General features: G+C 36.6%; 1 protein-coding gene across 1 annotated transcript; it reads left to right on the top strand.

Annotated features, from left to right (window-relative positions):
• The first annotated feature begins 2,041 nt into the window (after positions 1-2,041).
• On the top strand, positions 2,042-12,484 carry pnpla3 (patatin-like phospholipase domain containing 3). Its single transcript, XM_030149133.1, has 9 exons — positions 2,042-2,376; positions 3,898-4,130; positions 4,241-4,306; positions 6,947-7,156; positions 8,642-8,702; positions 9,004-9,180; positions 9,963-10,095; positions 10,169-10,276; positions 11,141-12,484. The coding sequence occupies exons 1-9, from the start codon at positions 2,190-2,192 to the stop codon at positions 11,376-11,378; spliced, it is 1,413 nt and encodes a 470-aa protein (XP_030004993.1). The 5' UTR covers positions 2,042-2,189; the 3' UTR covers positions 11,379-12,484.
• The last annotated feature ends 1,317 nt before the right edge of the window (positions 12,485-13,801 follow it).

The raw sequence follows: 13,801 nt of genomic DNA, 5'->3' as shown, positions 1-13,801 counted from the left end.
CCTACAGTGGCAACACTCACGAAGGGGCAATAACACACAGCCCTGTATCTCATACCTAAAGCCATTACACTGCAATTACAATACAATTAGATACTATATTATGTACAGCTATGTACTAACACTACTATATTAAATAGGCTATACTGGGTTTGTAAATATTAGTCTCACCTAGCCTATCTGCTTGCATGTATAATTCCCTTATAATAGTTTATAGAGAAAGTTGTTGAAAAGATGAAGAAAAAAATGCATGCAATGCAATACATGGTTTATATATTCAGTTAAGGCCGATGGACACAAATTCATTCTCTCATTAATGTGACTCATTTGTCAATAATAGTTTTTCAAACCTATACAATGCCTAAATATGTTTAGCTAGCTATATGGTTAAAAAATATATAAATATATATAAAGCAACTAGCAGCATATTTTGAAAAAAACAGAACTTGTGTCTGTCCTAAAACCTTTGGCCATGAATATCGAGAAAATTATTGAATTACAGACCATAGCTAGGGCAATATCTTTGTCTTTGTGTGTTTTTAATGTAATCAGCATCTGTTCCTCATGTGATAATCTGTGTTAAGTGACATAATACATTTACACAGACATGTTTTATGCTGTAAGATTAAAGCCCCTACTGAATGAATACATGGATGGCTTTATTTGCTGTTTTAAAGCACTATATTTAGATTTTTTTTAAAGAATATTCTATTAGTCCAGGTAACCACAAAATAGCTATTTTTTCTTCTTACTTGATTTTATTTTGAATCACCGTTTACAGAAGATATTACACATTTTCTATTTTATCGGTATTTGTTACCTTTAGGTAATGCAGAGTAAAGCTGTGATTACATGGCCAACATTTAATCAAGTATTCTAGTGCTAAAGTATAATCAGGCAATGATATAATTTACATAAGTTGAGTATTTTCAGTTCATTGCCTAATTCTATTTTACCCACATTCTGCAGCCTTATTTTAACTTCACCACATGTTTCTACTCGTCTTTTTAACTGTTATGTACAGTCACCACAGACGAAATAGAATGACTAAGTTTCTACTCAAGACAAGACAGAGTGGTAGCACTGGTCTACAAAGATTAGAAATGATCTGCCACAGAGATTAAATGTGCTGAATGGTACACACTTTAATAAGATGAACTGGAAACAAATGACAATAGTGCTGGTTAGCTGATGTTTTCAATGTGTATAATAAAGTGTCATTGCATGTATGTATTAGTTCATGTCCATTTACATTTTACATCTTCTAGAGAACCTGAAAAGTGAATGTATTGTAATGTGCAGTGTTGATCTGGATCTGGTAGCTCTGACACAAACAGACATTCTCTTATCAATTCTCATATTTTCACATTTTGACCCAAAACTGTATCTTTGACACTACAGCCAACCGGCATCTTTCACTCAGTTTTTCTTTATTAGTGACTCAAGCTTGGTAAAGCTTTGCCACTTTTATTCTTGTGTTTTACTTATAGACCAGTGTAGTTTAAGTGTAGAACTTTGTGTACTTATTTTTGTCTTGTTTAGTGGTACTGTGGCGTCACTACACATTGTGCTTGTGATTGGTCCTCTAGAAAAACACAAAGTGACAGACGTGTAATAAACCAATCCTGTTCTACGTGTTCTGTGTTACCTTTACTGTACCTCGTAATTTTTTTTAAATTAGCAACTACCTGTGAAGTTGTGTGCTGACTTCTCATTATTAAACTGGGTTGATATAAAACTGGAATATTAACACAGGCAACTTATGAAAAGGTATCATTTAATGACTATATTAAACACAGCCTTTAGCATATATGCAATATAAAACATGCTTCAAACCCAAAACTGTCACTATTATGGCATGTTTTAGGGATACATCAATTCTTTCATAAACAGGCGACTTTATAATATAAAATTCCTGGTGTGAATTTACATTTGCAAAAAATTCCGCAAAATCAGCACCGTTTACTGAGCGGTTCTATTGTGGGTGTGAGGATTCCGACTGCTCCTGAATGTGTCATCAGTAGCCCCTCCTCCCTGTACTTCCGTCATAGATCCAGTTTCCAGCCTGTGGGCCCACAGTTCGCCTCCCTCTGCCAGACTGGGGTGACCACCGTGTGAGGACCCACACCCGCTGTGCTCTCGGTTCCCTGTCCTCTCCGCCCTCCGGTCCCCCATCCGGGGCATGCCCCGCCATGTTCGACCTAAACGGAGGCTGGAACCTGTCTTTCGCCGGTTGCGGGTTTTTGGGGATTTACCACATCGGAGTCGCCAGCTGTCTGCTGGAGAAGGCGCCCTACCTGGTGAGGGGGGCCACCAAGCTGTACGGGGCCTCTGCCGGAGCCCTGACCGCCACGGTACTGGCCAGCCAGGCGTCCATCGGTAAGACACACCGTAGAGGGTCATGGAGCAATTGGGACAGGACACCGGAAGGCCTGCATAGCATAACAACAAGATAATAACTGCAACAATAACAATAATAATAATAATAATAATAATAATAATAATAATAATAATAATAATAATAGTTATTATATGAGAAATGACATGTTATGTTATTAAATGGTTGTATACTTATGTATGCCTATATGTTTTAGGAGCTATTCTTTCAGTTCACAGTTTTCATTTTATGTGAAAACTGTTTAACTTTAAATATATATTTCAGTTTGAGATAAACCTTTTTTAAACAAAGAAAAGAGGAAAAAAGTGTATATATTATCAAAATCATCTGAATACTTTATTAATCCCAGGGGGAAGTTGTATGTTCCAGTTGTTCCATTCAGGTATATTAAAAAGTAGCAGGATAACAACAGCAATTTGTGCAATATGTACTAGACAATATATTATCAACATGATAATTAAAAGAAATGTACATGAAATCAGTAGTCCAACAGATTCACAAATCATCACCTTCCTAAAACAAAAACTTTTTATAGCCTAAATCATCTCTTTTTTCCCCTCTTTTTTGTGTGTGTTTCCCAAAAAAATCTGAAAAATAAAATGACTTAGGCGATTACTTTAGGAAGGTGACAATATGACGCATCACAGTTAAACCATTGTTTCATTCTATATTATATGCTAAGAATTCAAATGACTTAATAGAGCAGAGCTGAACATATTGAATATAGTCCATATGTTTAGTGTGGTGACAACGGTGTTCACTGATAAATGTTTATAGTCAACATCGTTGTGCAGTCATTGGAGCAGAACATGTCTGTTCTTGCTGAACAGTGTGACTCAGGCAGCCTTTGACATACTCTCATGAATGAACCATCATATAGTCTCATATCACCAACTAACTGTGAATATGGATTGAGTGAAGTTATCGACCAGAGAATAGTAGATAATACAAGGTTTTACGAGCTGTCAGTATTAGTAGAACTGGGCTTCTGTAGTGGGCAATGCCTAGTAATTGTTGACTGTTAAAGAAAGTAATAACCCAAAAGGAAAAACAAATCCTCCCACCTTTATTAACTTTTAACAGACAGTTTTGCGTACACTTCTAGAGTTACATATTACTTTTGTTTCTAATAAAGTCAAAAATAGTTTCTTTGAAGCAGCAGATTTTTTTCATGGAGTTCGGAGGGTGGTATTGGCTCATGAATATGACATCATCCAATCTATTGTTATTATATTTGCCTTTAAATATCCACTCACAGTCAGTCCCAGGTACTGGCTGGTGTTCAGTGGTTACGGTGAGCCCTGTGTGGGGTCACGACACTGGAAAAGCGTTCACTCAGGTCACTATTGGTCATTGGCTTGTAGTAACATTTCCAGAATATTGATCATCTACTTTGTTTTTGTTTGCAGAGAAGTAGCTAGAATTTCTGTCTTCTGCTCAGAACAGACTTCAGTTTCAAAGTCCAAACTCCTCAGTCTTACCTTTTGCTTTCTCTTTCTCAGCCAAATGCTGTGCAGATGTGATCGACGTAGCCAAAGAGGCCAGGAAGAGGAATTTGGGTCCTCTCCACCCTACTTTCAACTTGGTCAAGGTGCTAAGGTCAGGCCTGGATCGAGATCTGCCCCCTGATGCACATACTCTGGCCTCAGGGCAGCTGTGTGTGTCACTGACCAGAGTATCTGATGGACAGAATGTTCTGGTGTCTGACTTTAACTCCAGAGAGGAGCTGATCCAGGTGACGAGAACTGAGTCATACACAATTGTTCAAATACTATTTTGGGTGTTACAAATGTGAAATTCCTAGAAAATGTTTTGTGCTAGTTTAACTCTGCCCTTTGTCCACAGGCACTGATCTGTAGCTGTTTCATCCCCGTCTACTGTGGGCTGATACCTCCATCCTTCAGAGGAGTGGTACGTATCTGTGCTTGTATTTCTCCCATTGAAGGTTTAGCTTTGGTTTGCACTTTAATTCACATTTATCTATTTTAAATATTAACTGATCAGACCTAGTCAGTGGGAAGTGTGCAACCACGTGAACAAAAAGGAGAAGGAAGTCTTAGACCTTGGAGACAGATAAATGCATGCAGACCAGTATTAGAAAAGTGTTACAAGCAAAATGTCAAATGCAGCTGATATTGGATCCCATTTTAAAACTGTATGATGGCCTACAAATATGTAAAATGACTGCCCTGGATTTGTATCTATCATACAAAAAACAGATATGAAAAAGTAGGCAGTGACTTGTTATTGGCATATACATATGAAAGATACCAGTGATAAGCTGCAGTCGCTGCAGTTTGTTAGTTCCCAGTGACTCCTTCAGTGTCAGCTCTTATCAGCTGCTGTTGGACTTTGACAGTGAACTCATCTAGACAGATTCAGAAACATCTCTTAACTCATGATCCCAAGTCAGAGAGTAATCATAACTGCGTCCGCCAGAATGGATTCAGATGTAGAGATACAGTAATAACAAATTACAAAGTTCAAGTGTGTCTCTGTCAAGTCAGATAAAACTAATCATCATATGAATTAACATTATAAATCTATGAAATGAAAGCATAAGGGACCATCTTTAAAATACAACACTTAAGTGAATGTATGTCACACAGGTTGTGTTAAATAAACACACATAGTATGTAGATCAATGAAAATGTCCAATTAACAAGGCTCCATTCACACTCTGGATCACAGCAATAAAACACATCCTCTCTGTTAAACAAATCTGTGGCTATTTCACCACTTTTCACCCTGAATAGAAACTTTTGTTTCAGTTTTTGTGGCAAAGTTTAATGGGTAAAAAATCTACAGGGAACAAAATGTGAGAGAGAAGTTCTACCAAGGGGAAGTGTTTACACAGTAAGAAGCCATGTGTGTACATATTCTGTCCTCTGGCTTTATCTATGGAGTCTGTACATTATGTTCTTTGTGGTAGCTTTACACCCTGTTGGCTCAGAGCCATAATAACTGACTCACGTTGACACGAATGTGCATTTTTGCAACACATGGTATTTTGGGCTCAAAGTATTATTAGAAGAATACTGTAAGTATTATAGATTAAAGCCTGACAGAATGTGTATAAGTCAAATACAGGCCTAATTTTTTCATATTTTCTCAAAAACAAAACAGTTAAGTTTTTTTTAGGATAGAATGTCTATTCAAAGCTTCTCAATTGACACAATTACAGTAATTTAATCAACTTACAAATGAAAATAATCATCAGTTTAAAATAACTGACATTTCCTTTAGCCTTAAATATCTGCTGCTTTCAATTAATAGGTCACGAAATGCATGAAATATACAGTAAATAGATTTATTTATTTATTTATTTTATTGTAATTTTTAAAAATATTTTATTTATTTATTTATATTTATATTTATAGTCCTGACCTCCATTTACACATTGACCTATATTTTGTCAGCTCCAAACACACAGAGGTTAAACTTCTCATTGCGTGCCAACGTCTCTGCCAGGCTGAATGGGGTTTTACAGTTTAGAATAAGGTTAATTCCTGCTCAATGACATTTTAAGACTTTGAAATGAGAAACCTTTTCAATTTCAGACATTCCAGGTGAATTACATACGAAATGGAACTAGAGCATTTCATTACATAAACTACAATTATAGCCTCATGGTGGTATGCAACTAGTGAATCTGCTGTTTATACCCATGTGTGTCCACTGTCCAGACCTTTATTATGAGATGTGAGGATTTTGGAGGGATTTAGTGGAAGATGTTAAGTGTATATTTTAGCCAAATGGACATTGTCATTGTATTTACATTTGTGATTCCAGTCAAACGACTTTCTGTTTTCAACTATAGAGGCATAAGAGTTGATTAATGGACAAAAATCTGTTTGTACAGAACATTGCGATTTTACAGTAACAGTGACTTTTTGCGGAAAAAGTCATAATGTTCTCATTTTGTTCTGTTACATATTTGTGTCATGCCATAATTAGCATGAATTCATGATTTATGCCCAAAAAAGTGTTTTGTGATGCCACAGTGACCCTGATTGAATGTTTGACCATGAAATTGAATCAGGTCATCTTTGACTTCAAATGAACTACATATGAAAAAAATAAATGTTATATATATATATATATATATATATATATATATATATATATATATATCTCCTCTCAAGATGTGTGTGTGTGTGTGTGTGTATATATATATATATATATATATATATATATATATATATATATATATATCCTCTCAAGATGTTTTTGTAATATGTAGGTCACAAAAACTACCCTCGAACCACAAAAATGCCATGAGGGAAGGTCTTCAAATTTAGCTGTAATTCTAGTTTCTTTAAAAGCTTAAGTGTTTTCTGTGATTTCAGGCCGCAGGGAAATAAAATATATGACTAAAATTGTAGTTACAAACAACTGTGTGACCTCCTTTTAATGGTAGATTAAGACAGAATAACACCCTGTTTGTTTCAGATTGACACAGATTCATTTATTAAACTATTCTTAACAGATGATTGTGGTAAAAGAGGCCAAAGATAACTTTTGTTTGTTCTCCCGTGCCATTGTTTATAGCGTTATGTTGATGGGGGCATCAGTGACAACCTGCCCCAGTCGGAGCTGAAGAACACCATCACCATCTCCCCCTTTTCTGGAGAGAGCGACATCTGTCCTAAGGACAACTCCACCAGCTTCCACGAGCTACGCTTCACCAACACCAGCATCCAGATGAACCTGGGCAACATGTACCGTGTCGGGAGGGCTTTATTCCCACCAGAACCAAAGGTATCTGACACTAGAGCAGCATGGGGAAATGTTGGATGTTGAAAGGTAAAGGTGTATAGAGGCAGATTAAAGATTAGATTCACACCTTGGCATGAATGGTAATCATTTATCCGACTGAACATGACAGAGTCATGTACTGTTCAACATTTTTTCCATGGAAAAGACCAACTATAGTGAATATATATATGAAGTGAACAAGAAGTTAGAGCACTCAGACTAGTCTTTACCCAGTGCCTATGTTTTATAGAATAGAATAGAATAGAATAGAATAGAATAGAATAGAATAGAATAGAATAGAATAGAATAGAATAGAATAGGTTTTTATTGTCACTTAAAGGAACAATGAAAATGAGTTAAGCAGCAGATTCTTAAGGTGCAAAAAGAAAGACTGTATATAAAATCACAATAAAAACTGTACTGAAAAAAACCCCAAAATAATGGCAATATATAAAAGTACAAAGAAATACTAGAATATACAGATAGAACAAATGCACATATAAAGTATATATACAAAGTAAGATTAACAAGGTGCATGAGTCATGGGATTCTATTATATACAGTGACTGTTAGACAGGCCTGATGTCACACATGACTCCACACGTTACAAGAGGTTTGTAGACTACTTTCAGCTTCCGGTTTTAAGAAACACCCAGCTGCTGAAGCTAAAAGTGACAGTAAGTAATTAATCTAAAACATCTGTTCAACTAACAGTGACCAGGGTAAGATCGTACTCCCAAAGGCAGGCAGATGTGGTTTTAGGATGCCCAGCCCGAGTACTGCAGGATTACTGACAGTATTCATACACCGCTGATGGTGTAACCTTTAAGATGAGGTGAGCTTTGACCCTGGTGGGATAGAGCTGTTTTATGTGGTCGCAGTATGGTCTGGCCCGATCCCGCTCCCCTCACATGTGCAGAATGTCGTCTGGATCCTGCCGTTATGTAACTCAGATGAGAAGTCTCTGTTACACTGGCATTTCTGGTGTTAGCACATTCCTAAGGAATTACCTCTCGGCACCGCGCTACTTAAAGAACAGGTCAATGGGTCCACGCTTGGGTCAGTGACCTGTTGTTGAGTCATCAGTTCAAACACTCACATAGCAGTGGTGACCTATGACCCCAGGTCTGACCATTGCAGCCATGGGGTTGGCACCTCAGCTGGTTCTGTCAGTGTCCTCTTACACTGAAACCCAAAGGTATGATGTAATGTTACAAACTGACCATGACATAGTGATTATAGTAGAATGATTGATAGAACCAAAAACAGCAAAATAATAAATAAAGTAATAAAAAGTAATAAAATAAACCTGAATTACAAGTTGGTTTACTGTACAATAGAAAGGAGGTATCTAGTGGTTTTAATACATTAGCTGTTAGCAGAAGGCTAAAATAAGCTAAATGCACTGGGAGACAGAGGACACACAACTGAGGCTAGGTTTTAGTTCTCTGATTCTGCACTGCACTAAGTTTTGTTTCCTTTCAACAGGTAATGGCAGAAATGTGCCAAAGTGGTTATATGGATGCACTGCGGTTCCTTGAAGACAACAGTAAATATCATACACTTTTCTACCTTTTTACCATGAGTAGTCAAAAAAACAAAAAAAATCAGTAATTACATTAAATAATTTATCTTGAATATATCTGCTTTTTTCAAGCAGAAATCCTGAAACTTTTCCAGGTTACAGCTCAAAATTGTTGATTTGAATAATTTTCTTTTTGATATTTGATTATAAACTTCAAAATTTTGGGGCTGAGAATGGAATAAATGGCAGATTAATCAAAAACACAAGCACATCAAGTAACTGTGAATTTGGAACTTGTCATTGATATCATGTTTTATGATGGCAGACCTCCTGATGCCCCAGCATCCAACATCAGGCCCCACCCTGCAAGAAAACCCACCCAACTGCTGCTGTAAGCACACAGAGACCACCAAAGAGTGGGTTCTCCGCAGGCTTCGCCTACTACGTAAACAGCACTGGTGGCTGGATGAGCAGCTTGCTCTGCCTACACCAATTAAAAAAGGTTTGGTTTCATCTTAAACATTTTAATGTTGCAGTTCAAAGTGGTTTCAATGAAGTGAACAGATAAAGTAATGCCCCCTTTCATGTTATGATCAGGGTTCATATGGGTCCTTAAAAATGCTTGAATTTCAATGTTGTGTTTTCAAGGTCTGAAAAGTGCTTGAATTTCAGTTTAAGTGATAGTGCTTGCAATTATAACTCTGTGAAGTGATTTAATATTAACTCTGTCAGGTTAGATGTCAAGCCAAAGCTACTTTACAGAGAGGTGATACATTAAGAAAAATAAAACTTTATGTCAAAAAAGAAAGTTAACAGATGCTCTCAGGTCGACTCCAGGTACATTTTTATCTTAATCTTTGTCTCACTGTGCCTGAAGAATGCCAAGTGGCTTCCCTTTTTTTGGATAAAACTTTGTGTTCTCCTTTAATTTCTAAACTTTTTCCTTTTATGAAGCGTAATTTTAGATGTTTATAGCACAATACAACATACATCATTGTGGTAAAAGTGAAAAAAATCATGAGTTTTTGCATTCCTGTAGATATGTATTTTACCATGGCAATAAGGTACTGTGCTGGAAAAATTTGAAAATGACAATTAAAAGTGCTTAAAAAGTGCTTGAATTTGACCTTGAAAAATGTGTGCTCTGTATTGTGTAATATTTCAGGGTTGAAATTCGTCACAACTAGGCCTTTGTTGTATATTGTGTTCATATAACGGTAACTAATTTGGTCAGATAGATTTCATAGCTTTTCTCACTTGTTCTGTTGTCTGTGTGTGTGTCAGTGTTCTGTGAGGCCTGTCAGGATAAAGCTGGCCTGTATGCCAAGGTGTCTGACATGTTACCGATGAGAGTGGCCTCCTACATGCTCATGCCATACACACTTCCTGTACAGTCAGCATACTCTGTAGCTCAGAGGTGAGTGCAGTTCTCCACAAGGACAATATTTTACTTGAGTTTTCCAAAGTTGCTAATAACATCTCTGCTGCAGGTTTGTCGAGTGGATCCCAGAAGTACCAGCTGATGTGCGCTGGCTGTTTGGAATGGCAGGAGACGTGTACCGACAGGCCTGGAAAGGACCAGGAGCCAACGCCAACAGGTAAAACAGATGCTGTTCAGAGAGTTGTTAAATTGTCACAGTTTGTTTTTTTTTTAAGTGGTTTAAGATTATAGCATTATTTGTTTTGGGAAAAATGTCAGTGTGTTTCTGGAAACTATACTGTTGCCTCCAAAATTGGAATAAAATATTTGTACCCCTTCTCTCGACATGATTGTGACATGTGATTTCTTCTGGATAGATAAAGTGTAACTGTGACTTAATATGTAATCATTGCCTGTGGTTAAAGGTGATTACTGATGTGTATAAATAGGAATAAAAAGACGAATGTGTCTGAAAACAAAATTACTGCAACAAAATTATGGGCAACAGTGTACTGAAACTTTCCATTGTCATTTGAATCATGGAAGTTGAACTGTTTTACCAGTTTTCTCTCAGCATTTGGAACAAATAAAAATAAATCACTTAGCCACACAGTTGTGCTTCAATCTCTTTTATTTGCTTAAACAATTACTAAAGAACTGTCAATTCAGTTGTTGAATTGAGATTTTAATCTTTCAGTCAATAGAACAAAGCAAAGTCTTTTGAGTAGACAATTCAGCTTCTACTTACAGTGTGTAATATGAAGAGAGTATAAAAGTCACAAAGGCACAATCCGACTTGTGTAGTGGCATTAAGGGTTTGGGGAAACAATGGCTTTATCAGATGTACCAAACAGCAGTGCTAACAGAGTTGGAAATGTCAAAAGACAAATTCCAGGTGTATTTGACACCTAGCAGTAACATAACATGGAAGATATAGACTATAATAGTTTAGTTGGAGTTTGGGTCATAAAAAGACTCTACATTAAACTGTCAAAAACCCAGATCTTCTGACCTAAACCTCTTTTCCTGTTTGACTCTTCAGTGAGGCGGGCTTGAGGAAGTGCCTGAGTGTTCCACCTTTAACGACAGAATGTGACAGCCCCATGGAGAGGGACAAACCACCTGCTCTTTCCTCCCTTGATCTCCATGGCAACTACTGGGAGATCCCCAAATCTACCTCCTCATCCTCGTCTTCATCCTCTTTGCAGCACCACATTTCACCCTCCTCTCCACAACAAGTCTGCTTCTTTGTTGGGTCTCAGGAGGAAACACATGCATAGAAAGACTGAGGATGTGCACTTTATTGAAGATTGTGTCGACTTTCTTCTCACCCCCACTCCCTCTGTTGGCAGAGGGGATGTGTGAGAAGTGAGTGGATTGATGGCTGGTAATACTTAAGCAGAGATGGTGCATAACTGTTTGAAGGACACAGCCTTGTCTGACTCTGAACACTCCAGGCACCATCATCTGCAACATATTTGAATGAGTTCTCTTGAAGACAGTGTCGATACTCACTCAGGATCGTGATTCTGTTTTATGAGCAATTTTAAAGGACGACACAGTAATGTGTATAATTTTACAGTCTGACTACAACTCTACCTACCTGCCTGTTTAAAATGTAGCACACATCCTCTTTTCAGTATTGTTAATTAACTCAAGTGTCTTCACAAGAGGCTCTTTTTACTTGTCGATTTGTTCCTAGATCATGTTTGTTGATTCTTACTGTTATGTGATGTTTTCAGGTGACACTGAAGAGTTTAGAGTTTTGAAGTGACATAGTGCAAGTCCTGGATGCCATATTGGATGTCTGCTGCCAGCAATACAAAAATGTAACCTCACCAGAAATTGGGACACAGTGATAATCTGTGTTACATGGAGTAATGTTTTCCCACTGGTATATTTTACTACATATTTGTAAACAGTGTTACCTAATCAAAGATTAGCTCCTGTTCAACTAATTGTCACTCTTTACTGTCCAGTCTACCTCGTTCTGTACACTGAGGGATTATTTCCATCAATATATGTATTTTGTAATATAAATGCACTTCATTTGGTGAGTAACCAAAGAAAAAATGGCCCAAACTATGAACATGATAAACTTAAGTGTCCTTAAACTAAGACAAAAGGCAAGACATTAAAGTCCCTCTACTTAAAACACAGTCCAACTGCAGATCAACATGCACACAACGCCAGCACTGACGTCTGTTAAGGTGAAAGGAGGCTGCAGAGATTTTTTTTACGTAACCGCCAAGTTTCTGTGGAGGTTGTTTATCATTTGCCAAATGGACCACTGATGCCAACAATGTGTGTTATTATCACAGCACAGTTATCTGCACATATCCTGAACTTCATCTATGTTTAAGAAATAAACATCACTTGAATGTTATGTGCTATGGTGTTTCTTAAATTGAACCAACCAATGATTAATTCATTAATAATCACATTTGGGTTTGCCTTAAATTTGATGATATAATGGTATAATCTATGGTACAAAGGTCATTATGAATTAGTGTCGTACTGTATCATACTGTTGCATCATATTAGGCCAGTATCTGATGCTGGTAACCTTTTTTCTAGGTTAAGGTTTGAGGTTTTACTGTGGCAGGTGTAATCATTAAATCTTGCGCATACAATATATAAAATAACCATCTTATACTAAATAACTGCTTTTCCAAGTTTAATTTGAATTTAGATTATGCCATTTATACATAGACTATACATAATAATTACAATGCTGCTACTTCTACAACTGCTACTTCTAATAATAATAAGGATTATAATAAATAGTAATAATAACAATAGGTCTAACTAATATTTTACATTCCCTTGTAACATCAGTGTTCTTCACGAAGTAGGATTTTGGAATTCAAGATTCAAAGTGTTTATTGTCATGTGTACAGTAAACAGGTTTCCCTGCACAATGAAAATCTTACTTTTCCGTCCACAATAAATGGCACAAGAATTGAAGATAAGTCTAAAATTTTAAATAAAATAATTTAACTTGGAAATTATAACAACCCAAACAAAGTGGCATTTAAAAAATGGCATGCAAGAGAAAAAGTGCATAAAAAATATAAACTACTACTTGTACAGGGTGGGGAAGCAAAATTTACAATGAACATTTAGTTGTTTTTTCTCAGCAGGCACTACGTCAATTGTTTTGAAACCAAACATATATTGATGTCATAATCATACCTAACACTATTATCCATACCTTTTCAGAAACTTTTGCCCATATGAGTAATCAGGAAAGCAAACGTCAAAGAGTGTGTGATTTGCTGAATGCACTCATCACACCAAAGGATATTTCAAAAATAGTTGGAGTGTCCAGAAAGACTGTTTATAATGTAAAGAAGAGAATGACTATGAGCAAAACTATTACGAGAAAGTCTGGAAGATACTATTAAAGAAGAATGGGAGAAGTTGTCACCCGAATATTTGAGGAACACTTGCGCAAGTTTCAGGAAGCGTGTGAAGGCAGTTATTGAGAAAGAAGGAGGACACATAGAATAAGAACATTTTCTATTATGTAAATTTTCTTGTGGCAAATAAATTCTCATGACTTTCAATAAACTAATTGGTCATACACTGTCTTTCAATCCCTGCCTCAAAATATTGTAAATTTTGCTTCCCCACCCTGTAAGATAAAAATATGTATTTACATAAATGTGCAACATCTGGGTAACTGTGCAACCTGTCTGAG

Source organism: Sphaeramia orbicularis, chromosome 12, assembly GCF_902148855.1.
Source record: "Sphaeramia orbicularis chromosome 12, fSphaOr1.1, whole genome shotgun sequence".
Classification (NCBI taxonomy): domain Eukaryota; kingdom Metazoa; phylum Chordata; class Actinopteri; order Kurtiformes; family Apogonidae; genus Sphaeramia; species Sphaeramia orbicularis.
The sequence above is the reverse complement of the archived record's forward strand: the minus strand, read 5'-3'. Positions and strand labels throughout refer to the sequence as shown.

What these genes read in the sequence shown, in the direction of transcription:
- pnpla3 (XM_030149133.1), top strand. Translation starts at nt 2,190, where the DNA reads ATGTTCGACCTAAACGGAGGCTGGAACCTGTCTTTCGCCGGTTGCGGG. An exon ending in TATTCCCACCAGAACCAAAG is followed by an intron (nt 7,157 to 8,641) that starts GTATCTGACACT and finishes TCCTTTCAACAG; the next exon opens with GTAATGGCAGAAATGTGCCA. An exon ending in CCAGGAGCCAACGCCAACAG is followed by an intron (nt 10,277 to 11,140) that starts GTAAAACAGATG and finishes TTGACTCTTCAG; the next exon opens with TGAGGCGGGCTTGAGGAAGT.